Raw genomic sequence first — 26,355 nt, 5'->3', positions numbered from 1 at the left:
AATAGTAAATCCTTTTGTCATTCAAAGGAGTCTCTAATCCCACCAGATGTTGATCATAAGAGAGTCCTAATGAGAACTAGTCATGGCAGATGGTTTGCACACTCAGGCATTTTCATATCTGGATGGAACATTAGAAGGTTATTGTTATTTTTCTGTTGTGTTATTGGATTAATATTATTACAAATATGGACAAAGAAATCTTAGCTTCTTATAGCCTTCACAAATTCCTTTTCATGTAGAGACACATTCACAAGAAGGAACCTAATCAAAAGTTGAGCTACAATTGGAAAAGTATTTTATGATATCACGCATGTGGGAATCTCACTTTTCTCAGATTGCAAATTTCTACAAGGATCTATAATATGTGTGTATGCCTCTATGGAATGGGCATAATGGGTTAACGAGTCTCTAGGTAAGCATTTCCTTCATTTTCTATGTAATTATCTTTTATGATGGATACTTATGATATTTTAAGGTTATAAAATAGCAAACTTGGGATCAACCAAAGTATTGCAGCATATTAAAATTTTAATTTTAGATATTTATTTTGTTGGCAGCATTGCCCCCAAGACTGAGATTTCCGATATATACCTATATTGACAAAAAGCAATTAGACCTAAAATTCTGGTGACCTAATTTACTCAAAATCTTTTGTTACATTTTATCCCCTTTAGACACTCTATACTACATATACATCAAAATCAGGGTGTGTGTTTATGGAGCAGGCTTAAGAGCTGTGCCTCTTCCATACAGGGCAGATGCCGGCTGCAATAAATAGCCAGCATCTGACTGTAACAGTGGTGATAGGTGCTAGCCATGATTGCTATTTAAAGGGCCTGTCCAATACTTGGACAACCCTTTCTAAATTCTTATGTTCCCCCCCAGTAAAATAATAACACATATACTGACCTCTGGCTCTCTTCAGTCTCAATGACATTGAACCCGGAAGTCAATCAGTGCTGGCTTCACAGTCCCATCCTTGGGACAAATCAAAAGGCTGCTTTCTCAGATCTTCTGGATGCCTGATTTGTCCGTTTGTCCTAAGGAGCGGACAATGAAACTTGTGCTGACTGGGCACAGATATTATATGACATAACAATGTCACACAAGCTGCGAGAACAACCGGGGAGAAGAAAGCTCATGCATAATGGACGCGCAAACCGCAAAGTGAGACCATAATACTGGAATTGTAAGTAGTAAAAAATGAAATTTATTGAACAAACCCAAAACACACAATGTATTAAAATCACTTAAAACCATGAAACATCAAAAGTCCCACATCTCTCATGCTGGTAATAGGTGGTACCGCCCTGTACAACCCATTCAGTGTGCAATATATAAGCAGATTTTAATCAGAAAGTACATTATTCGCTTAGGGTAATCCCTATACATTAATGAAAACTCATAGAATCTGAGTGACCGGGAGCAGAACTAATAGGCAGCCCCCAATGTTGAGCTGAATAAAACACTGTGTGGAACCCCCAATATGGTAAAAGGAGGATACCTGCATGTGACACAAGACAAAGATGGAGGGGTGTAGGGGATAACCAATAACCACAACATATGGTATATTGTTCAAAATTGAAAGGCATGAAACATAGCTCTATATAAAACAATAGAAGGTATATAGGGCAACCAATGACTACACATATGATATATCATTCAGATGAAACATAAAGAGAAATATATTCTGTATATATATATATATATATATATATAGTATGCAGTTCCATTGGAGATAACCACAACACATTATATGCCCAGCATTATATGCTGGCACTGACACCCTGCCAGCAGATACCAGCAGGCGGGAAGGACTGCTGCTGGCAATGCAGTGGCAAATATGGATAGTTATACCACAATGCCTCTTAAACAAGCCCTAGCTGCAGAGGAAGTGCAGATAGAGTTGGACAGTGTTACTGCAACCCATTTAAACAAAGCGGGGACTCAGAAGGAACTTCAGTTGCATGCTGGAGTAATCCACTTGTCCTGCAGCCTCAGCCTGAAACACCATGCCCTGTAATTAACTTTGACCAGTCTGTAGCTAAAACCACATTGAGGGATGCATTTACTGGGGTGACACAATGCAGCTCGGCCTTATTTTCACTTACTGCAGAAATGAGTCTCCTACAGGATGATTTATCATATAAACAGCTGGGTCTGGAGAAAATAACAGATCACACAACAAAAGAAGTGAAAATTAGTGATCTGGAATACAAGCTGCAGTATTTAACTCGTGATACTTGGAAACGTGATCAGCAGATTTCAGCCCTATTGTCAAAAACTGATGACCTGAAGAACAGGCTAAGGAGGAAAAATGTAAGGGTGGTTCGCAATTCGGAAAAGATAGAAGAAATAATGTGCTGCCCCCATGCCAGCAGACGCCGCTGCTCGGGTCCGGACCCGCTGTGTGTGTGTAACACCTGCCTGGATCAACAGACTCAGGTAGGATGTAATGGACAGACTAGAGGGAAGCCCCTCACCAAGCAGGACCCCAGAACCCTGAAACCCTTTAACCCCTATACAGGGATTTGGAATCACACAGGGCCCTGGAGATCACTACCTGTGGAAGGCTGCACTCCGATGAGAGTAGTCGTCAGGCAGGGTCAAACCAGGAACAGCAGAACAGGGACAGAATCGTCAGGCAAAGGCATAAACAGAAAACGTAGCAGTGGTCAGATCCGGGTCGGGCAGCGAGGTACAAAACAGCAGGCAGAAGGGTAGTCAACAACAAGCAAGTCAGCGCACAGGAATCACAAAACAAACAGCACATGAGCCAGAATCAGAACTATCTTTGGCAGAGGTCAGCAGACAGGAGGGGGAATAAGAAGGGTGTGGTGTCTTCCCATTAGCTGTAGCTGAATGATGGTACTTCAGCTGGGAGACACACGCCACCTACAGTCAGCCAGCGGTACTGCAGATCCCAAGATAACCCAGCCCAGTGGATGATCGGAGCCTGCGCCCACCGGTGCTGCTGGCATCGACTCCTCTCCCATCACCAGCACCATCCACGGCAGGAACACGGCGTCGCCTGGCGATCGGAGCAGAAGTTGCTGGAGCAGACTCCGGCGGTGACGTAACAGTATCCCCCCTCCACGAGGGGCCTTCGGACCCTCAAAACTTGGCTTCCCAGGAAATTGGAGGTGAAACCGCCGGACCAGACCCTTAGCATGAATATCGCTTGCAGAGACCCATGACCTCTCCTCAGGGCCGTAACCCTTCCAATGCACCAAATACTGTACCGCCTCTCTGACAATACAAGAATCAAGTATTCTCTGTACCTCATACTCCAAGTTACCTTCAACCAAAACAGGAGGAGGGGGGTCACTGACTGGGTGAATGGGGACACGATATAACTTGAGGAGGGACTTATGGAACACATTCGATATCTTAAAGGACAGGGGGAGTTGCAGACGGAAAGCTGTGGGATTAATGACCTCGATTATCTCGTAAGGTCCAATAAATCTCGGACCCAGCTTAGCAGAAGGGACCTTGAGTTTGATATTCCGTGTGGATAACCATACCTTGTCCCCAACTCCAAGGCTAGGGCCCTTGGAACGTCTCTTATTAGCAGAGGAGGCTTGACCAACCTTTGCCTTCTTCAGGTTCTCTTTCACCTCAGATCAGATCGCCTTCAATTTGTCCACAGTTGATTCAGCCTCAGGAGTATCCACCACAGCGGAAGAAAAAGAACCAAAACGGGGATGCAACCCTAAATTTCAGAAAAAGGGGGTAGTCTTGATGGATTCCTGATTCTGATTATTGATTGCGAACTCAGCTAGTGGCATATATTCCACCCAGTCAGACTGACGGTCAGACACATAACACCGGAGATATTGTTCAAGGGTTTGATTGGAATGTTCGGTCTGACCATTGGTCTCTGGGTGGTAGGCAGAAGAAAAAGATTTCTCTATATTGATCTTCTTACAAAATGCCCTCCAGAATTTCGAGACTAACTGTGTTCCTCGGTCAGAAACAATATTTTCCGGAACCCCGTGTAACCGCACAATATGTCTAATAAACAACTTGCTAAGAGTTTCAGAATTGGGTAATCCGGACAAAGGAACAAAATGACACTGTTTGCTGAATCTATCCACTACTACCCAGATACAGGTCTTCCCTTCTGAGCAAGCATTGTTGACCTTAGGGAGATCAACATATCCACTGCGGAGACACCATCACGTGTTTCTCAATGCAGTGATTCTAGAGCAACGCCCCCTGGGAAGTATGCAAATGAGAAAGCCGCGGAGACACCATCACGTGTTTCTCAACGCTGCCAGGAAACTAGCCAGGTCTTTCCCCGGGAAGGAACAACCACGGGAAGGGCAGTCTCCAGTCAAGGAGACCACCTATACCAAACATGGTATCCATCCACAGACAGCCGTTTCGGGGTATTTGCCCCTCATCAGTGTGGAATAGGAATCTGGCTAGTGGGGGCAATGCCTAGTAAAAGACTACTTAAGCAAGCATTGTTGACCTTAGGGAGATCAACATATCCACTGCGGAGACACCATCACGTGTTTCTCAACACAGTGATTCTAGAGCAACGCCCCCTGGGAAGTATGCAAATGAGAAAGCCGCGGAGACACCATGACGTGTTTCTCAATGCTGCCAGGAAACTAGCCAGGTCTTTCACCGGGAAGGAACAACCACGGGAAGGGCAGTCTCCAGTCAAGGAGACTACCTATACCAAACATGGTATCCATCCACAGACAGCCGTTTCGGGGTATTTGCCCCTCATCAGTGTGGAGTAGGAATCTGGCTAGTGGGGGCAATGCCTAGTAAAAGACTACTAAAGACTACTATCACTGACCTTCCCTTCTGAGGGTGGAAGGTCAGTGATGAAGTCCATGGATAGATGTGTCCAAGGGCTTACTGGGGTAGGTAGGGACTGGAGAAATCCGGCAGGGCGGGTACGAGGTGCCTTGGCTCGAGCACAAGTTTCACAAGCCAGTACATATTCTTTACAATCTTTCGCTACGGTTGGCCACCAAAAATGCCTGGTTACTAATCGGAGGGTATTGCCGATACCAGGGTGACCTGCCAGCACAGACTTGTGGGATTCCTGAAGTACCCGTAGGCGAAGTGAGGGGGCGACAAACAGTTTATGGACAGGAGTGGTTTCAGGAGTTTGGTCTTGGGTATTATGGACCTCTTCTATCAAATCTAAGGAAACAGATGACATAATAATGCCTTTAGCTAAAATATGCTCTGGTTCAGAGTTTTCAGACTGAGAGGGACAGAAGCTACGGGAAAGTGCATCAGCTTTGGTGTTCCTGGTACCGGGCAGGAATGTTACTACAAAATCAAATCTGGAGAAGAACAATGCCCACCTAGCTTGCCTAGGATTGAGTCTCTTAGCAGATTCCAGATAAGTGAGGTTCTTATGGTCTGTGATTACTGTGACCTTATGTTTAGCGCCTTCGAGGAAGTGGCACCATTCCTCGAAGGCCCATTTAATTGCCAACAGCTCACGATTGCCAAATGTCATAATTTCTTTCTGTGGGAGAAAACTTGCGGGAAAAGAAGGCACAAGGATGAAGCTGAGTGAGAGACGGAGTACCTTGTGATAGCACCGCTCCCACTCCAACCTTGGATGCATCGACTTCCACAATAATTGGACGCATAAGGTCAGGCTGAACCAGAATCGGGTCTGAGGAGAAACATTCTTTTAATTTTGAGAAGGCATGGATCGCCTCTGGCTTCCAATTAACCACATCAGCCCCCCTTTTAGTCAAATCAGTGAGGGGTTTGGCAATTTTGGAAAAATCTCTAATAAATTTGCGGTAATAATTAGCAAACCCAAGGAAACGCTGCAAGGCTTTCAGAGACTTGGGTTGTACCCACTCCTTAATTGATTGAAGCTTAGAGGAATCCATGCGGAAGCCTTCTGCGGACAATATATAACCCAGGAAATTAACCTCTGCCTCAAAAAAAACACATTTCTCATATTTAGCAAATAGGGAGTTCTCCCTGAGTCTCTGGAGTACAGTGCGGACATGTTGGACATGTGACGTAGCATCAGGAGAATAAATCAGGATGTCATGCAGATAGACCACCACATATTGACCACAAATATCTCTGAAAATGTCATTTACAAAGTTCTGAAACACCGCCGGCGCATTACTCAACCTAAAAGGCATTACCAGATACTCATAGTGTCCCTCTGGAGTATTAAATGCCATTTTCCACTCATCCCCTTCTCTGATGCGGATTAGGTTATATGCCCCCCTGAGATCCAGCTTGGTGAACCACCGGGCTCCTATGAGCTGGTTAAACAGATCGGGGATGAGTGGCAGAGGGTATTGATTCTTTACAGTAATAGCATTCAGTTCACGGTAGTCAATACAAGGTCTGAGGCCATCATCTTTCTTATCAACGAAAAATAATCCAGCGCCAACTGGTGACCTGGATGGTCTGATGAACCCTCTCTGCAGACTGTCTGCTATATAATCTTTCATGGCCTGACGCTCCGGACCAGAAAGATTATACATTTTACCCTTGGGGAGTCGGGAATTGGGGACCAAATCTATGGGGCAGTCATAATCTCTGTGCGGAGGTAATTTTTCAGATTCAGATACAGAAAACATGTCAGCAAAATCCCTGAATGCATGAGGTATGAAGATAGGTTCAGCTCTGGTCAGGTTAACAGATAACGACATACACGTCTCCTGACACTCAGGACTCCATCGCACAATCTCACCCTGATGCCAGTCTTTGACGGGGTTATGCTTGCGTAGCCATGGCATGCCCAAAACCACTGCTGACATCAGATTCTCAAGAACAAAAAATGACACTGATTCTACATGCAGAGCACCAACAAGCATGGAGATCTCTGGAGTTACAAAAGTAACCACACCCTGCGTGAGAGGTGTACTGTCAATAGCAGAGATTCTAATAGGTGCATTTAACCTTAGCAAAGTCAAACCCAGCTCTTTTGCTACAATATTGTCTATAAAATTAGCAGCAGATCCACAATCAACAAAGGCCTGCAGCCGCACAGATTTACCCTGGTGAAACAATGAGACAGGTATCATTAACCTCATAGGGTCTGCAGGAAGTACCTGGGCACCTGAGCGGGTATCCTGGGGCCCGCTCAGGTGCGGTTGCTGCCTTGGAAATGATTGCCTCAGAGATCCAGGCCCTCCACGATCGGCTCCACAACGTGATCTGTTCCCTTGCAGTCGATGGGACTCTGGACATGCGGAGGTCGGTGCTGTAGGGGCTTGAACCTGAGCAGACCTGAGATCCTGCACTTGCTGTGTAAGTCCATGTACCAGGCCAGAAAGGGTGTGCACCTGATTCAGCACAGCATGGAGAGAATCCATTTTTTTTTTTTAGTGGGCCAGAGATAATGTAACACCTGACTGAATCAACAGACTCAGGTAGGATGTAATGGACAGACTAGAGGGAAGCCCCTCACCAAGCAGGACCCCAGAACCCTGAAACCCTTTAACCCCTATACAGGGATTTGAAATCACACAGGGCCCTGGAGATCACTACCTGTGGAAGGTTGCAGTCCGATGAGAGTAGTCGTCAGGCAGGGTCAAACCAGGAACAGCAGAACAAGGACAGAATTGGCAGGCAAAGGCGTAAACACAAAACGTAGCAGTGGTCAGATCCGGGTTGGGCAGCGAGGTACAAAACAGCAGGAAGAATGGTAGTCAACAACAAGCAAGTCAGCGCACAGGAATCACAAAACAAACAGCACATGAGCCAGAATCAGAACTATCTCTGGCAGAGGTCAGCAGACAGGAGGAGGAATAAAAAGGGTGTGGTGTCTTCCCATTAGCTGTAGCTGGATGATGGTACTTCAGCTGGGAGACACCCACCACCTACAGTCAGCCAGCGGTACTGCAGATCCCAAGATAACCCAGCCCAGTGGATGATCGGAGCCTGCGCCCACCAGTGCTGCTGGCATCGACTCCTCTCCCATCACCAGCACCATCCACGGCAGGAACACGGCGTCGCCTGGCGATCGGAGCAGAAGTCGCTGGAGCAGACTCCGGCGGTGACGTAACAGTGTGTCTGTGGCTTGAGGGATCCTCCGGACCCGAGAGTCAAGCGGACATGCCGAATAAAAAGAGGGGGGCGTAGATGTACGGGCTAGGCCGTATTAAGTTCGTGACACCACCCACGAAGTGTGGTGAGGTGGGACACCACCGCTGCTATTGTGGGGCACCCCGGGGAGATGTAGTGGCAGCTGGATGTTAACCCCTCCATGGGTAGGAATGGTTGCCCCGGGACCCAGTGTCTTTGTGCAGGGTATAGCGATTGCAAGGGCCGGTGCGCCCGAGCAAGCAGGGGGATGTTTGGTTACTCACAGTAAATGCTTTACACGAGTCTTTTGGTAAACCAAGGTGCTGGTGGCCACGTGGCCAGTTGCATTCAGTTCCCCCAGCCGGGCTGGTGGTCGCTATCCTTTTTCCTCTGCACTTGTTTTGTGTATGGTGGACTGTCTGGTCTGGAACTCAGGAGTCCGCTCCCAGCTGGCTGTGGCCTAAGGAGCTGTGCCCAGAGACGCTGGCCCGTGGGATCTATGGGCCCTGGCGGTGGCCTTATCCGTATCGGTGGGCTGTTGTGTTCTTTAGGGACTTTGGGTGAGACAGGGCCTATAATCCTGCCCTCAATCGGTTAATTAGCTAAGCCGCTGGTTTCGGTCCTGGCTTCAGGGTCCAAGTACCCCCTCTGTGCTACGATTTCCGGGTCAGTTCTCCGTGTCGGTACCGGCGGGCTACAACCCTGTCCCGGTCCACCTCGGATCTGCCGAGCCATCTTCCCATCTCCTGCTGATGGAAACCACCGTCTTTCACCTAGCCAAAGGCACCAGGGCTCCAACCCTGGCACCGTTCAACTTGAACTTGCTCTGCTGGAGCTACACCTAGCCCCAGCCCACACTCCTCTCAACTTGAACTACAAAGCTCATCTCCTTGTTTTCCCGCCTCGGGCTGTCTAGACCCCTAGGTGGGCGTGTCCAACCGCCTGGTCCCGCCCACTGGTGTGCCTATCTTTCCCTGAGGGGGGGTGACTAGGGTTTCAGGTCGGCTGTATGTTACCTAGGTGAGGGAACGTGTTATGCGGGGGCCTATTTGTGACTACCTGGTTTTGCCAGGGCGTCACAATAATCCTACTGAATATTTTGAAAAATGACTGCATTCGCTGTTTGCAGATTACCTGTCTTCATTGTATGCAGTGGAGAGAGCGCAGAGTGCCTACTAGGAAGTTGTCACTAAGTACTCCTCCACATCCAGTTTTAATCAAATTGCTCCATTACTAGGACAGCCTCAGGGCTGCCTGTAATAAGGGGGGCATTTCCCTCAATGGCCATAATTTTTTTTTTACAGACTATTCCATTGAGGATTCAAAGAAAAAAAAGCACAATTTGTGGATGTTAAACGCAAGTATGCAAGTCTCTTATTCTGTCCTGTATCCGTCAAAGATTAGAGTGGCGGCTATAAGAGATGCTTTCTTTTTCGAGCATACTAAGGAGCCTCTAAGATGGATCTAAGTGAGCAACAAATCCTCCGCAGTCCGCACTGTTAATCCCTTCTACTTTAACCCCTTCACAACTTTTGACATGTTTAAGTGAAAGGTCGTGTTCATTGCTCTGATCAACCAACATGTGTTGGTAACAGCCAAGGGTATATCGGAGATACATCCGTGGTTGTTAACGAGTTAAATCCTGCTGTCAATCTCTGGCAATGGGATTTAACAAGCCTCGGCGGTGAGCACCTCATTCCCCATTCCCATCGGCGGCCCTGTGACTTGATTGCTGGGTGTTCTTGGGTTTTAATGACAGTTGGGGTCAACTAATGACCCCTGTGTCTGTCATTACGTACTTACTGTGAATATCCACTGCAAGTCGCCGTTCATAGCAAGTCATCATTTCTGTTGTACAGTGCTGTGCTGATGCACTGCCCTGTACAGCAAAAGTAATCAGATTATCCCCCTAAATGGACTAGTAAATTCAATATAAAGCAAAAAAAAGTTTTTAACCATATTAAAAAAAAACAAAAAAAACCCCAAAAGTTCAAATTACCCTCTTTTGCCCCCATTGAAAATAAAACAATAAAAAATTACACATATTTGGCATCGCTGCATTCAGATATGTCTGATCTATCAAAATATAAAATAAATTAATCTGATTTGTAAATTGCGTAACAAAAAAAATTGAAAACGACAGAATTATGGGGGTTTTTTTTTCATCCGTAATAATGCAATAAAATACAATAAGGGGTGATCAAAATATTGCATCTACCCACAAATGGTATCAGTAAATCATCAGCTTAGGGTGCAAAAAATAAGCCATGACTTAATCCTCAGACCCTGAAAAATAAAAAAGTTACATTTCTTGCAAAATGGCACCAAAAGCTACAAAAAACCCTATACATGTTTGGTATCTATGTATTCTTTCTGATCTGGAGAATCATATTGCCAGGTCAGTTTTACCATTTAGTGAACAAGGTAAATTAAAAAAGCCCAAAAAACAATTGTAGAATTACACTTTTTTTTGCAATTGTCCCACACTTGGAATTTTTTTCCATTTTCCAGTACACTTTCATTCAATAGTACAACTCGTCCCACAAAAAACAAACCCTCAAATGGTTATATTGGTGGAAAAATAAAATAAATAACTAAATTAAAAATCTTATGGCTCTTGGAAGAATGGGAGGAAAAAAGGAAATCACATACATGGAAAATTGCCAGGTGGTGAAGGGGTTAAATTTAAATTTATGTGCCATCAGTGTTACTTTGGCAACTGGAGCTTTCTCTTTTTCTAGTAACTCCATGACCCAGTGGAATGTCACCTACGGTTGTGCATCTTGTCATGGCAGGCTCCTGAGTTATGTGTAGTTACTCACGAGTTGGTTTGTCAGCTCTCAGCTCAGTTACAGGACTGACCGGTGCCTTACTACATCTGCCGCTGTGATAGATGGATTTGTAATTTTGTTTGTTCTGTGTGTACTAATGTTCTAAACAAAATGTTCTGCACGGTGCAAAACATCACAATCTTGATAACTATTCTATCTGCATATGGACAAAGTAATATCTTTTTGGACTGGTACACAAGAATATATATAACCTTATGATACTTTTTAGCTCATATACAAAATGGCACAGTGGCTGATAATGTCAAATTTCTTTCATGTAATGTTAGACAGTTAGGAAATACTATAAAATGGATTGTGGTCATGGAGATTATCTGTGCACATTCACCATCAATTGTGTATCTACAAGAAACACATTTTGAAAAGAAAAGACCCACAATAGTGAATCACTTGTGGATCAGCCATAGTTTTCACTCAACCTATACATGCCAATCTAGAAATGTTAGTATTTTAGTCCATAAGTCCATTCCCTTTGAAGCCATGACATCCAAGATGGATGGAGACGGCAGATTTGTTGGATTTCAATGTGAGATCTTTTTCTCCAAGGCATTGTTATTGGTCGCAGTTTATGTCCCTCCTCCATATTACACTAAGGTAATTGTTACGGCTCGGGGTTCCCCTGAGCCTCGAACCGATCCGGTCCCATCTTCGTCTCCTGCATTAGGATCGGCCGACTCCACAGCGCCACCTGTCCATCGCTCTAGGCGTTTGGCCGACAGGCATCAGGTGGCTAGGGTTGTACACCGTTCTGAGCCTAAGTGCCCATTCAGTCCTACCGTGCATGTGCGAGCTCCCGCAGCCTCTCCAGGCACCAAGTGCCAGACATCATTCATGATGCGGCAGCTGCTGATTGGTTGACGGTGTCGTCAGCGGTGATATTGTGGCCACTGATTGGTTGGCATGATGTCAGTGATAACATGGCGGCCGCTGCATGGCTGCAACTGGCGCCATTACCACATGGCATGTGGCTTGGGGCAGGGTGGAGGCTATAAAAGGCTCGTAACCACTCCCGCTGGAGCGTGAGCATCATTGTATGTGATGGCATTTCAGTTAGCTGACTGTGCTGGGTATGTATGGGTTCCAGCGCCATCTTTTCCTTCAGTCAGTGCCAGATGTATGAGTGCATAGGACAAGTGACAGGCAGGGCCAGGGCATTTGTGCCAAAGGACGTCACAATATACTGGTAACGCAGTGCAGTTAGGGTCAGCTCCTGTCCTACCAGTCCCTGGGTACCCAGTGACGCTAACTGGGATACCTCTATGGTCTGATGTGCCTTCTACGCACGTGACCTGTAGTCTGCAGAGCTAGTGGCAGACCTTAGTCTGTGTGTGTGTGTTTATACCTGTGACGCTTACCGGGCTGTCCTACCTGCCGTGCCTCTACACACATGACCGGTTTAGTGCCTATCAATTAGGTTTCCCTGTGACTTTTAACTGGGTTACCTTCCTGGTCTGACGTGTTCCTACACACATGACCTTCTCCTGTGCCCTGTGCTGTAACAGGGCACAATTCACATACGGTTGTGTGAGTTTAACACCACTGACTCCATCTTTAGTTATCTTTCTTAGTTGCTGTTTCCTTTCACCTGTTCTCTGTGGCCTTGTCATCTGCCCGGAGGACATCGGGTGACGATTGGATTATTATTAGTTTCACTCCAATTGTCCCCACCGTAACAGTAATGAAGTCACTAATGCTACTTATCCAAAAAAGCCCAGGAATTGTTAATTATGGAAAATTGTTACAATATTATTCACCCATATAGGTTCAGATGAGACCAAGCCACAAAGTCTACCCCTATATCTACATTTGGCATGTTGTTTTCAGAATTATCATTATCAGATCTGTGGCACATTAGAAACCCAAGAGTAAGGCAGTTCTCCTGTTATTCAAAATTTCATGAATCCCTTTCACGTACTGACTTGGCCTTGGGTAAGTAACATGTATTGCATCTACTGGAGTGTAAAAGATTAAATATCTGTCTAGGTCCCCATTAGATTATTCTCCATTGCTAATGTGCTTATAGGTCTCACCTAAGCTTACATCATCATTTACATTATGGTCGGTCAACATCTTTTGGTTCTAAATCATAAATGATAAATTGGTCAAGTCCACTCTTTAATATTACTTTAAAGAAAATCGCAACCTGCTCTCTTAAAATATTTCATGTGAGCAAGGATGGTTGACCTTAGGGAGATCAACATCCACCACTGCGGAGACACCATCACGTGTTTCTCAACGCAGTGATTCTAGAGCAATGCCCCCTGGGAAACATTCAAAGCAAGAAGGCCTGCGGAGACACCATCACATGTTTCTCAACGCTGGCAGGAAACTAGCCAGGTCTTTCACCGGGAAGGAACAACCACGGGAAGGGCAGTCTCCAGTCAAGGAGACCACCTATGCCTAGTAAAAGACTATGTGAGCAAGGATTTACTAGGCAATGCTCCCACTAGCCAGATTCCTACTCCACACTGATGAGGGGCAAATACCCCGAAACGGCTGTCTGTGGATGGATACCATGTTTGGCATAGGTGGTCTCCTTGACTGGAGACTGCCCTTCCCGTGGTTGTTCCTTCCCAGTGAAAGACCTGGCTAGTTTCCTGCCAGCGTTGAGAAACATGTGATGGTGTCTCCGCAGGCCTTCTTGCTTTGAATGTTTCCCAGGGGGCATTGCTCTAGAATCACTGCGTTGAGAAACACGTGATGGTGTCTCCGCAGTGGTGGATGTTGATCTCCCTAAGGTCAACCATCCTTGCTCACATAGTCTTTTACTAGGCAATGCTCCCACTAGCCAGATTCCTACTCCACACTGATGAGGGGCAAATACCCCGAAACGGCTGTCTGTGGATGGATACCATGTTTGGCATAGGTGGTCTCCTTGACTGGAGACTGCCCTTCCCGTGGTTGTTCCTTCCCGGTGAAAGACCTGGCTAGTTTCCTGCCAGCGTTGAGAAACATGTGATGGTGTCTCCGCAGGCCTTCTTGCTTTGAATGTTTCCCAGGGGGCATTGCTCTAGAATCACTGCGTTGAGAAACACGTGATGGTGTCTCCGCAGTGGTGGATGTTGATCTCCCTAAGGTCAACCATCCTTGCTCACATAGTCTTTTACTAGGCAATGCTCCCACTAACCAGATTCCTACTCCACACTGATGAGGGGCAAATACCCCGAAACGGCTATCTGTGGATGGATACCATGTTTGGCATAGGTGGTCTCCTTGACTGGAGACTGCCCTTCCCGTGGTTGTTCCTTCCCGGTGAAAGACCTGGCTAGTTTCCTGCCAGCGTTGAGAAACATGTGATGGTGTCTCCGCAGGCCTTCTTGCTTTGAATATTTCCCAGGGGGCATTGCTCTAGAATCACTGCGTTGAGAAACACGTGATGGTGTCTCCGCAGTGGTGGATGTTGATCTCCCTAAGGTCAACCATCCTTGCTCACATAGTAAAAGACTATGTGAGCAAGGATTTACTAGGCAATGCTCCCACTAGCCAGATTCCTACTCCACACTGATGAGGGGCAAATACCCCGAAACGGCTGTCTGTGGATGGATACCATGTTTGGCATAGGTGGTCTCCTTGACTGGAGACTGCCCTTCCCGTGGTTGTTCCTTCCCGGTGAAAGACCTGGCTAGTTTCCTGCCAGCGTTGAGAAACATGTGATGGTGTCTCCGCAGGCCTTCTTGCTTTGAATGTTTCCCAGGGGGCATTGCTCTAGAATCACTGCGTTGAGAAACACGTGATGGTGTCTCCGCAGTGGTGGATGTTGATCTCCCTAAGGTCAACCATCCTTGCTCACATAGTCTTTTACTAGGCAATGCTCCCACTAGCCAGATTCCTACTCCACACTGATGAGGGGCAAATACCCCGAAACGGCTGTCTGTGGATGGATACCATGTTTGGCATAGGTGGTCTCCTTGACTGGAGACTGCCCTTCCCGTGGTTGTTCCTTCCCGGTGAAAGACCTGGCTAGTTTCCTGCCAGCGTTGAGAAACATGTGATGGTGTCTCCGCAGGCCTTCTTGCTTTGAATGTTTCCCAGGGGGCATTGCTCTAGAATCACTGCGTTGAGAAACACGTGATGGTGTCTCCGCAGTGGTGGATGTTGATCTCCCTAAGGTCAACCATCCTTGCTCACATAGTCTTTTACTAGGCAATGCTCCCACTAGCCAGATTCCTACTCCACACTGATGAGGGGCAAATACCCCGAAACGGCTGTCTGTGGATGGATACCATGTTTGGCATAGGTGGTCTCCTTGACTGGAGACTGCCCTTCCCGTGGTTGTTCCTTCCCGGTGAAAGACCTGGCTAGTTTCCTGCCAGCGTTGAGAAACATGTGATGGTGTCTCCGCAGGCCTTCTTGCTTTAAAATATTTCATGGGATGCCATAAAGGCGTGCCTAAGGGTAGTTTTGATATGGGCAATTAGTAGATCTAAAATTAAGGCAAGCCAGTTTGGGAAAATTCTCCAAGAGATCCACAAAATAGAAATTTGTCCTCACTGGTGAAGCAAGAGATCTTTTAGCATGGAAAGAGGCGCTAGAGGCATATAATTCCCATTTTAAAGAAAAGGTCACCCAGAAAAGTATGTTTTGAGGAAATTAGAGAGTGAAAAAGCTTCGCAGTTACTAGCTTTGATTGTAAAGGAACAATCGAGGTCCACTTTTGTGGGGGTTTTATGAGATGAGAAGGGCAGCAAAGTTACGATACAGCATATCACTGCTGAAAAAAATTATTAAAATTTAACTTTTACTTCAATCACTAAAATCGTGGTCAGAATCACAAACAACATAAATTGAATTAAAATAATTTGGCCCCTCTTGACAGTGGCCCAAATAACACCGCACATAAATAATTGGATTTATCTCACCAACTTATTCTCTTCAATGGAGTTTTTAGGGTCCATTAATTAGCAAGACCTCAATACAGAAGGTCTGAAAAATGTCTCCCTAGGGTTAAATTTTAATAATTTTTTTCAGCAGTGATATGCTGTATCGTAACTTTGCTGTCTGAAACTGATTTATGTAATTAATTATCCAGTGGCTATACTTTTATAGATGAGAAGGGCACTATCATTAATCATCCTAACCAGGTACTTAGTATGTTCCTAGAATTTTATCAAAATTTTTACAGGACCAAACTGACGTCTACTAGGGATCAGATAAAATCATATTTGAATGTGATTAATCTTCCTAGTTTGTCATAGGCTGATAGAGATTATTGAGATGGCCCTCTTCAACTTCAAGAATTCCAGTTACCTGTGAAATCCATGGCTAATAACAAATCTCTGGCCTCAGCTGGTCTTCCCACAAATATATATATATATGATATATATATATATATATATACAGTATATATATATATATATATATATATGAAATTTGAGGACATTCTATTGCCTTAATTATTGTGCACTGTCCAGGAACCAAGTAAGTGTGGAACTTTGCCTTGTTTAATGCAAGAGGCGGTGGCTGTTGTTATATCTAAACAAGAAAAGGACCCATTGCTCCTTGACTCCTATAGGCCTGCCTATATTGTTATTACCCATGGATATTAAGCTCATTGCAAATGTTCTGGCAATTAGACTTAACAAAGTTATATCCACTGGGGTACATAGTGATCAATTGGCTTTTATGCCATCCAGATCTACAGCTGTTAATATTCATTGCATGCATCTTAAACTCAAATTACCTGCAGATAATGAGGGCAATAGGGTGATATGCCTACTGGATGACACTGAAACATTTGACAAAGTTGAATGGGAATTTCTATGGGCAGTGCTGGATGAATTTGTTGTGGGAACCAGATTTAGTTCATGGATTAAAATGTTGTATGAGAATCCAAGGGCTAGGATTAGGGTAAATGGATCACTTACTTCAGCCTTTGGATTGATCAGGGGCACAAGGTAGGGATGCCCCCTGTCTGAACTGCTGTTTGCATTGAGTATTGAACCTCTCACTGCAGTTTCTAGAAGCCATACAGGCATAAATGGTTTCCACAGAGAGAGAATGGAGGAAAAAGTAGCACTATATACTGATGATGCTGAGATAATGTATCTAGTTATGCAAAGTCTGAATTTCAGGTGACCTCTCAATTCAAATACTTGGGTATAGCAATAACGGTGCAGGTGGATGACTATGGAAGACTAAACCTTACTCCAACAGTAACAAAGTTTAAATAAACGTTGGCACTTTAATACTATTATCTGGGGTAGGACATGTCAATTTAGCCAAAATGATTAGGATGCCCCATCTCATGATCTGACATAAACAAGTTCCATATCTTAGTCTGGAAACAAAGCAAAGGGACAAAAACGAAAAGAGATTGGCAGTTCTGAATCTTCGGGATTATTATATGGCTGCTCAGCTTAAACATTTTCATGGGTGGGATGAGCCTTGGGGAGGAGGGGCACAGCGTTTTCTTTAAAGCATTACTTTATATCAACAAGACTACAAGGCACTGGAATTACATAAGTTCAAAGTTTCTCTAGGTAAATTGATAACTTTGCTACTAATACATTGACTATGGTGGAAGGTGAGGGAGTTGCAGGGTCTTGATGAGATTATGCAATCAATATACTTTATTATGGGAGACACCATTGCTTATTCATTTATTTTGGTTAAAAGGGTTTCAAAGTTAGAGTTTGAGAAGTATTCATAGAGTATTCCACATTTTACTTAATTTCCACTTACTCAAGAAATTTTCACAATTATAATGTGAGTTTGGAATCCCTCACTGTGAATTTGATAAATACCTTTAATTGTTGAATGCGTTTCAAAATAAGAGACTGCAGTGTTTCAGTGCCTAAAAACTTGATAATATAAAGAATGGCAGGCAAAATAGCTCCAGTGGGTTAATTTCAGTAGTGTATAGTGCCTTCCTAGACTTGGCCCTAGCAAAATATCCAATACATTTTAACAGCAAATGGGAGGGAGGCATAGGTAAAATTGAAGATGTCATTGGCACGACATCCTGCATAGAGGTCCATGGCTCTGCTTGAGTGAGTCCAATATCTCATTTATATGTAATACATCAAGTATATAAAACTCTTCAGTTTCTATATCACATTGGGCTGTGGCCAGAGCTGTTATGTACGATACATCCAGCTAATCTTTTACACATGATGTGCTCCTGTTCTAATTTGGAATCATTTTTGAAAGGAGTTCTAGAAACCATAAAGAAGATCGATAAAGTTATTTTAACCCCCTAGCCCTTTGTTGTTATATTGGGGTATGTTTAGCATCTAACTACAGAAGATCATGGCAAAACTGCAATGTCACATATGCTGTAAATCGTCAAGGGAGCTGCAGAGATATCGTTTGGGTTACTTTTAGTTTACAAAAATACCTGTTTTCGAGAATCTAAGAGTATAAATTCTATCTGCTGATTCCTCTATGATAAATTTTCACATCTTAGGCTACTTTCACACATCCGGTTTGAGCCCTGCGGCTCAATCCGGCTGTGAAAACTATGCAACGGATGCGGTGAAAACACCGCATCCTTTGCATCAGTTTTTACATGCGGCCAGTCCGGTTTTTTCCGGTTGCGGCATGCTACTGAGCATGCGCAGTGGAAAATACCGCATGCGGCGACCGGATGCGGTTTTTTCCGCATCGCGCCGCATCCGGCCTCCATAGGGATGCATTGAAAAATGCGCCGCAGCGGCCGGATGCGGCGCGATGCGGTGTTTTTTGCCGGAGCAAAAAACGTTGCAGGGTACGTTCGATCCGGCCGCCGCATCGGCTAAATCTGCCGCATGCGGCAAAAACCGGACCGAACGCAAGCCCCTACGGCACAATGCGGCACTAATGTAAGTCAATGCAAAAAAACCGCAATCGGCGTTACAAAAGCCGGTTGCGGTTTTTCTGCAGAACGCCGTATTGTGCCGCAGAGCAAAAATCCGGATGTGTGAAAGTACCCTTAGCCAGTTTTAAGAAGTTTATCAATGTGTGAAAGGCTATTGACAATGTACTGACAGCCTTCTTCTTGTTATTGTACCATGACAGACCACTCTATATGATATATTTTCATGCGTTGTGTTGAGGAGTGGGAAGGGGGTGGGATTGTGAAATTTTGTCTAGATTGATATTTTTGAAAAATTCAATAAAAATGTTTTGATTTAAAAAAATACAAGTCATTCAAATACAAGTCAAAATATTCACTCATCTGAAAGGAGTTAAAAAAAAGCACTTAAATGCAGTTGGAAATGTTTATGCCTTTTTTTTACATGATTTCTTTGTTTTTTACAGATATCTTTGATTTATTGTGCTACCTATGGATAAAAATTTTAGAATAAATACCCAAAGCATGATTTGCTTGATAAAAGTGACAGAGACTCCCAAAAAATTTTTTAAATATTTTTTTACTGAAGCAAATATCTACCTATTTATTATGCTTTGCTTATATAGAGCCATAATATTCAGCAACATTTTACAGATATTATCATCACTGTCCTTATTGGGGCTCACAATCTAAATTCCCTATCAGTATGTCTTTTAAAATGTGGGAGGAAACCCATGCAAATAAGGGGAGGACATACAAACTACTTGGTGGGGATTGAACCCAGGACCCTATCTATCTATCTATCTATCTATCTATCTATCTATCTATCTATCTATCTATCTATCTATCTATCTATCTATCTATCTATCTATCTATCTATCTATCTATCGCTCATCTGCAAGGAGTTTGTATGTTCTCCACGTGTTTGCTGGGTTTCCTCCGGGTCCTCCGGTTTCCTCCCACACCCCAAAGACATAATGATAGGGAATTTAGATTGTGAGTCCCAATGGTGACAGTGTTCCTGAGGTATGTAAAGCACTAAGGAATAAATGGAACTATTTAAGTGAATAATAATAATAATAGTAATTATTATTATTCACTAATAATAATAATAATAATAATAATAATAATAATAATCTGTCTATCATTCATCTATCTATAGACATTTCAGTATTCCCATTTCTATATTCTGTTAAGTTTCTGGAATCCAATATTAACTTTTCTTGGCGGCAATGTTATATATTTGTTAAACTGAAAATTCGAAAACATAATATCTTTTGATATAGTGCTAGTTATGAAAGTAGTCTATAATGTTGATTAGTATACATTAAATTAGTATCAATTAAAAATTTTATTTTTGAGACTAAATGGATGCATAACAGTGATTTGTTTTTTTCCCATTCATTGAATTATTCAGTAATTCTTTCTCCCCTGTATAAGGCATCACATAATATATTACTTCCCTCCACAGTCAGTTTTTGCTTTTGACCTTTTTATTTCCTCCCCTTCTTTCAAGGGCCATGACTTCTTTATTTTTACATCCAAATACCTGTATGATGGCTTGTTTTTTTTACTGGACAAGTTGAAGTTTTAAATGAAATTATACCATAATTTACCATTCAAGGTACTGAAAAATGGGGGAAAAACTGCAATTCTGCTATAGTTTTGTATTTTGTTGTCATAGCATGCATTCTGTGTTAAAAGGTATTCTCCAGGTGAGTATGATTGCGGTAATACCAAAATTATAAAGTTTTTTTTTAAGTACAGAAAAAATATTCTGACATTTCTAAAAAGAAAAAAAAAATATTTTGGTTTGTGCTGTCATATTTCAAAATCTGTAACATTTTGTTTCTAGATCCATTAAGCTGAACGAGGGCTTGTTTTTTTTGCATGACAAGTTGTCAGTTTTTTATACTATATTGGTTATGAAGAATGTTCTATTCTGTTTTTATTACATTTATTTTAGAAGGCTAGTTACCAAAAAAAGCCACATTTCTGGTGCACTTATCTTTTTTTTCTGGGTATGACATTTACTGATCTGGTTAAGTAATTTGATATTTTGGTAGATCAAACTTTTACGAATGCAGTGATACCAAATGTTTATGTTTATTATTATTTTCAATGTGGGGGAAAAGTGAGCTTATTTGAACTTTTATATTTTTACAATTTTCTACAATACTTATTTATTTAATTATTTACTGTATTTTCTAGTCCCTTCAAAGAGCTGTAACCTGTTTTCCGATCACATGTACTAAATACTGCAATAATAGAGTGTTGCAGTATACAGTGTAAATATCTGTCCTATTTAAAACTCAGCATATAGCTGAATTTCACAGTAGTTCCAAGGAGGTGTTAATGGTGCCTTCAGAAGGCCCCCAGTGTCAATAGCAATCCACGGGCACCCTGCAATCACTACATAAGTCACCAAGGAGTGCCGGTAAGCAAGAACAGTGGTGCATGCTCCATTTAAATGCCAGTGTTAGAGCTTGACAGTAGCATTTAAACAGTTAACAGCAGCAGCTAAAGCTCATCTATCTAACATAGCCGGTATCCATCCCCCTAATCACATATATGATTTTGCATTATGGGGTTAAATAAAATGTTATTTTCTGTCCCACTTTTTTAGCAATAGATTAAATCTTTCGACATTAGGTCAATTTTAACTCTAAAAATTGTTACATAGATGATTACAATTAGTTTTTGTGGTATTTTCAATTTAAAAATATATTACAAACATGAACTATTATATGAGTTTGAAAAAAAATAACAGAAATATAGAAATTAGAGCACTGCGGTTATAAAGTCAATGTAACAAGGTTGTTCACCAAGCCTCTTAAGGTACAAGAGAAACCACATTTACTTCACTAAGATTACGCAGATAAATGTTTTAGAAGCTGTGGTTAAAGTCAACATGAGTTGATCGTGTCCATTAGCACTAAAGAAGGAATAGTGAAGTGATACACTCAGTGGATTGTCAACAAATCTAAGATCTACATTACACACATTGTCAACTCATCACATGCCTTATAGTTCCAACATTGTAAAACTATTTGTAGGAGCACTTTACTGCTCAGACAGTTAATCTATGGTTAAACTGGTCATCATTACATACTCCATCAAGACATTGCTACCAAGAGTAAATTATACATTATGGAATTGCTTTTACAATACATAATATGTTTATGGTTGTAAAGCCACACAATGCTTTAACTTACCTCTGAAAATCGTTGTATGTCTTGAGTTAATGTTCCCACTCTTTGCCATTTGAAGTGTTTGAGGAATTTTACTATGGCTGGATTGACTGCATTATCTGATGGAACAGTCCGGAAAAAGTAGGGATATTTTTTTTTATCTGCTAGAACTGGAGTTGTTGCAGCAAAAGACAACTGAAAGAAAAGGAAAAAAAAATACAGTTAGTTAAGTACATTATATATGTATACCACCACTTCCTCGCATTGGGAACATGAAGGGAAGAGAATTATGTCATTGATGCCTGCCACAAATTGTACTGTTGCATTATTTAGAGAGTAAAAAACTTCTCTGTGTAGAAGACTGGCAGAAACTTGTAATGTAATTTTAAGTGTCCGGTTCAGGGTAAAAGTGTGCAGTCACTCTATTTGACAAACGACTTGTGAATCCTCAAAGCACACACAATGTGTGCTGTCAGGATATTCAGGTACCAGTGCCGGGCGAGGTGGGCATTTGACCACAAGTATGCAATTTACATACATGTGGTCATGTGCCAACTCTACACATTCGCGACCTCAGTCAATACAAGTGAACTGAGCAAGGCCGGACACATTTAGTTGGAATGTGGCTGAAAGTATGCAAATATTTGTGGTGACATGACCACCTGCTCCATGATCCGCCTAATTCAAATAGCGCACAGTGCACTTGTTGTGAGGATTCACAAGCTTGCAGTTTCAGGGAATGACTGCAGACTTGTTCCCAAGGCTGGAAAGCTCCTTAAAGTTATAAAAAAAAAATATAGGGTACAATTTTTCATTTGTTATTTATATAAGTCACTTTTCTTTTTATTTATTCACTTACATTTTTAGTACCCAAATTTTTCTTAGAGGCGCTACCAGTTTAAGTACAAAAATGCTATACATTTTTTAACAAATTTTTATGACTTTTTAGTACCAAAAGAGCACTATAATTCACTGACACAACCTTTCTCTGAACTGTGGCTAATATGAAACAAAAGTATTTTAACTGTATGAAAACATACTGTATATAATAATGTATGAATACTACTTATGCTCAGCATAAATGAGTACACCCCAAAAGATTTACCAGTAATCCTTTAGTTTCCTTTCAGAATGAATATTTTTCATGGGATTGGGATACCCTTCTACAAAATACTTCAACAAATGTGGGCCATTGTAAACAAAAATCTGTTTGGTTTTTTTTGCACAACCAAAAAGTAAATTTATCAACAAATTAATTCATAAACATGTTGCAAGAATGAGGGCACCTCAATAATGTTGCAAAAATGAGGACAACCCAATAAAATTCTTTGAGCAAACCTAAAGTTTAGATTTCAAAATTCCAATTAGCAATAATTCAACCAGAGGTTTATATTCATTAAACAGGAGTCCAGCAGACAGTTATTTATAAACAGGTATTACTGAATGAAGAAAACTCCTTCTCATTTCATTCTATTGGCAATGGTACCACATGAACGAAAAATGTCACAAGACCTGTGAAATCAAATAATTTCTTTAAACAAAAAAGGTGAAGGTTACAAGAAGATCAGCAAAGCTTTACTGATGAGTCAAAATACTGTAGCAAAAGTGATGCAAAAATTGAATAAAGAAGGAACTACCACCATGTCACAGAAATGTCCAGGCCAACCATGAAAGTTATCACCTAAGCAGGAACAGCTTCGGCTAACAAGGGTTGAAGAAAAATTACATTTAAGTTCACTGCAGTTAGCTAAAGAGGTCGAAAGGTAAACCGTGTTGAGTGTTTCCTGTAACACAACATGACACACATTGCAAAGTAGTGGCTTGCATAAAGCTCATGGATGAAAAATGCCTGAATAAAATTTGGTAGGACCCATGCAGAAAAATATGAAGAATACTGGGATTTTAAACTCAGGAGGGAAGAGACCAAGATAAATGTTTTTGGAACTGATGGCTTCAAAACTTTTTGTCGAGGAGTATAAAGAAAAATGCAGAATGCTTACAAAAAAGATGCTACTATCACTCCATGCACTTGGTAGTCATGCAATTTTTCAGCATGACAGTGATCTAAGAGATCTAGAGGGGAATCTATTCTCCTTGCGAAGACTGACGCACTATTCCAGCATGTCAATGGTGAGGAAACTTTAAGTCGCAAAGCTCCACTGGGAAATATGCAAATTGTCTCTTCAGTGAGGAAGTAGATGAACTAGTGCCACATACTGGAGGTAGCAATCCTAAAAGTCAAAAGTGACCCTTTTACAAGCCTTGTCGTATGACTTAAGATTTATGCCAGATCAGAACCTCAATTTGCAGACATGGTGTTTCGGGATGGCTGTCTCTCGTTAGTATGAGATGTGATCTGGCTGTATGAGAGGTTAAGATGGGGGCTAAAGAGGAGGCTATTCTCCTTGCACAGACTGACGCACCATTCCAGCCTGTCAGTGGTGAAGAGACGTCACAATGCTCCTCTGGGAAATAAGCAAATTGTCTCTTCAGTGATGAAGTAGACGAACTCTACTGCCACCTACTGGATGTAGCAATCCTAAAAGTCAAAAGCTTGGGGACTTGTGTGCAGCATCCTAGAATCCTGTATATAAGGACTTACTGGTGGTGGCCACAGTTTTATGGGAAAAACCTGGTGACAGGTTGCCTTTAATTTAATATCATGCATGACAAAAATATTCTATCACACTTATTCTTGTCAAAATTCTGGAAATTGTTATTATATTCAATGAGATATTAAGATGTTACTTTTCAAAGGAGGTGCATTCATTCATGCCAAGCATTGTATATATAAACACACACTGTATGTAGATATGTAGCTACAGTATATTGCATAGTTTAGCACTGATAAAGTACAGAAAGAAGAGGGTATAAATTAATTTTTGTGAAATTATTTTGTTAATGTTTCAAATTTGTTATTGGACTCCTAGGCCTCAATTCATCATTGCCTTTGCTCTTATTTTTTGCATTGTTTTGTGTCTTTTACCCTTTTTGTTTCCTTTACATCCAATTCACTGTTTTCTTTTCACCTTTTTTGAAGTATATTTTATATGTGTTCTCATGAGTTTTCTTCTATCCCACTTTGTGGGTAGAGTTTAAATTTAGTTCCATTTGTTTTTGCCAAAATCAACATTAGCGACTTTTGAAAAGTCTAAATATGTAGCCCAACTGCACTCCAATCTCCCCCAGTTTCATTTTTAAGTATGGCAGTATTTTTGCACCATGTTGTAAAACATGCGACTTTTCATGAATCACATTTACCATTTAGAAGAATTTGGTGCCAAAAACAGTAACTAAAACTACAAGACACAATTAAAGTTATTTAAAAAAAAAATGCAAATGATGAATCAGGACACTAGTATTGCATCTTTATTTTGTTTTATAATTCTGATATCTAAGATACAACAACAAAACTATAAAAGTAAAGCCTTGAACATGTAAAAACTAAATAATTAAAGGAAACGCTAAACCTTCATTGTTAATATAAAAGGTAATGCTGTGGTTGGTTCATCAAATATTACTAGTGATTTAGGATGACTTGCTACCTAGGTTACTTTTCGGGTTTGTTTTACAATAGTGGCATTCTATTAAGAATGATCTACAAAGTTCGAAAAGAACATTAGCATATTTCCTATTAAGTAATCCAAGTTGGTCTGTTGACTCTAAATAGCTATTCCTGTTTTCCAAAACACTTTGGAATGAGAAATTCAATTGCACCCTTGCCAATATACACACAATAATGCCACTGCTTGCTTGCTGAAATAAGCGATATATTACTTTAGGTTTGTAATACAAATCACATCTCAGGGAGTTACAAAGGTTAAACGTGATTTTAAAATTCAAGCAATGTTCTAATGTTATAAGGTATAGTTGAATCTTCAAAAACCATGGCAGCCACACTACATATATTTATGCACATTATTTCAGCTCTGTTCAGTGTTCATACAGATTAAGTTATTAATACATTAATAAAGATATACACTGTGTGCAGAATTATTAGGCAAATGAGTATTTTGATCACGATACTTTTTATACATGTTGCCCTACTCCAAGCTGTATAGGCTTGAGAGCCAACTACCAATTAAGTAAATCAGGTGATGTGCATCTCTGTAATGAGGAGGAGTGTGGTGTAATGACATCAACACCTTATGTAAGGTGTGCTTAATTATTAGGCAACCTCCTTTCTTTTGGCAAAATCGGTCAGAAGAGAGATTTGACGGGCTCTGAAAAGTCCAAAATTGTCAGATGTCTTGCAGAGGGATGCAGAGGGATGCATCAGTCTTGAAATTGCCAAACTTTTGAAGTGTGATCACCGAACAATCAAGTGTTTCATTCTAAATAGCCAACAGGGTCGCAAGAAGCGTGTTGGGCAAAAAAGGCACAAAATGACTGCCCATAAGTTGAGGAAAATTAAGCGCGAAGCTGCCAAGATGCCGTTTTCCACCAGTTTGGCCATATTTCATAGCTGCAACGTTACTGGAGTATCAAAAAGCACAAGGTGTGC

General features: G+C 41.9%; 1 protein-coding gene across 1 annotated transcript in view; it reads right to left on the bottom strand.

The window, feature by feature from the left end:
* GABBR2 (gamma-aminobutyric acid type B receptor subunit 2) overlaps positions 1-26,355 on the bottom strand; it is a 1,152,522-nt gene that overhangs the window by 741,467 nt on the left and 384,700 nt on the right. Inside the window, exon 3 of the mRNA XM_075314883.1 lies at positions 21,876-22,046. Coding sequence (XP_075170998.1) covers positions 21,876-22,046 — 171 coding nt within the window. The remainder of the gene's footprint in view (positions 1-21,875; positions 22,047-26,355) is intronic.

Source organism: Anomaloglossus baeobatrachus, chromosome 6 (assembly GCF_048569485.1).
Source record: "Anomaloglossus baeobatrachus isolate aAnoBae1 chromosome 6, aAnoBae1.hap1, whole genome shotgun sequence".
NCBI lineage: Eukaryota > Metazoa > Chordata > Amphibia > Anura > Aromobatidae > Anomaloglossus > Anomaloglossus baeobatrachus.
This window is presented reverse-complemented; position numbering and strand designations above follow the sequence as displayed.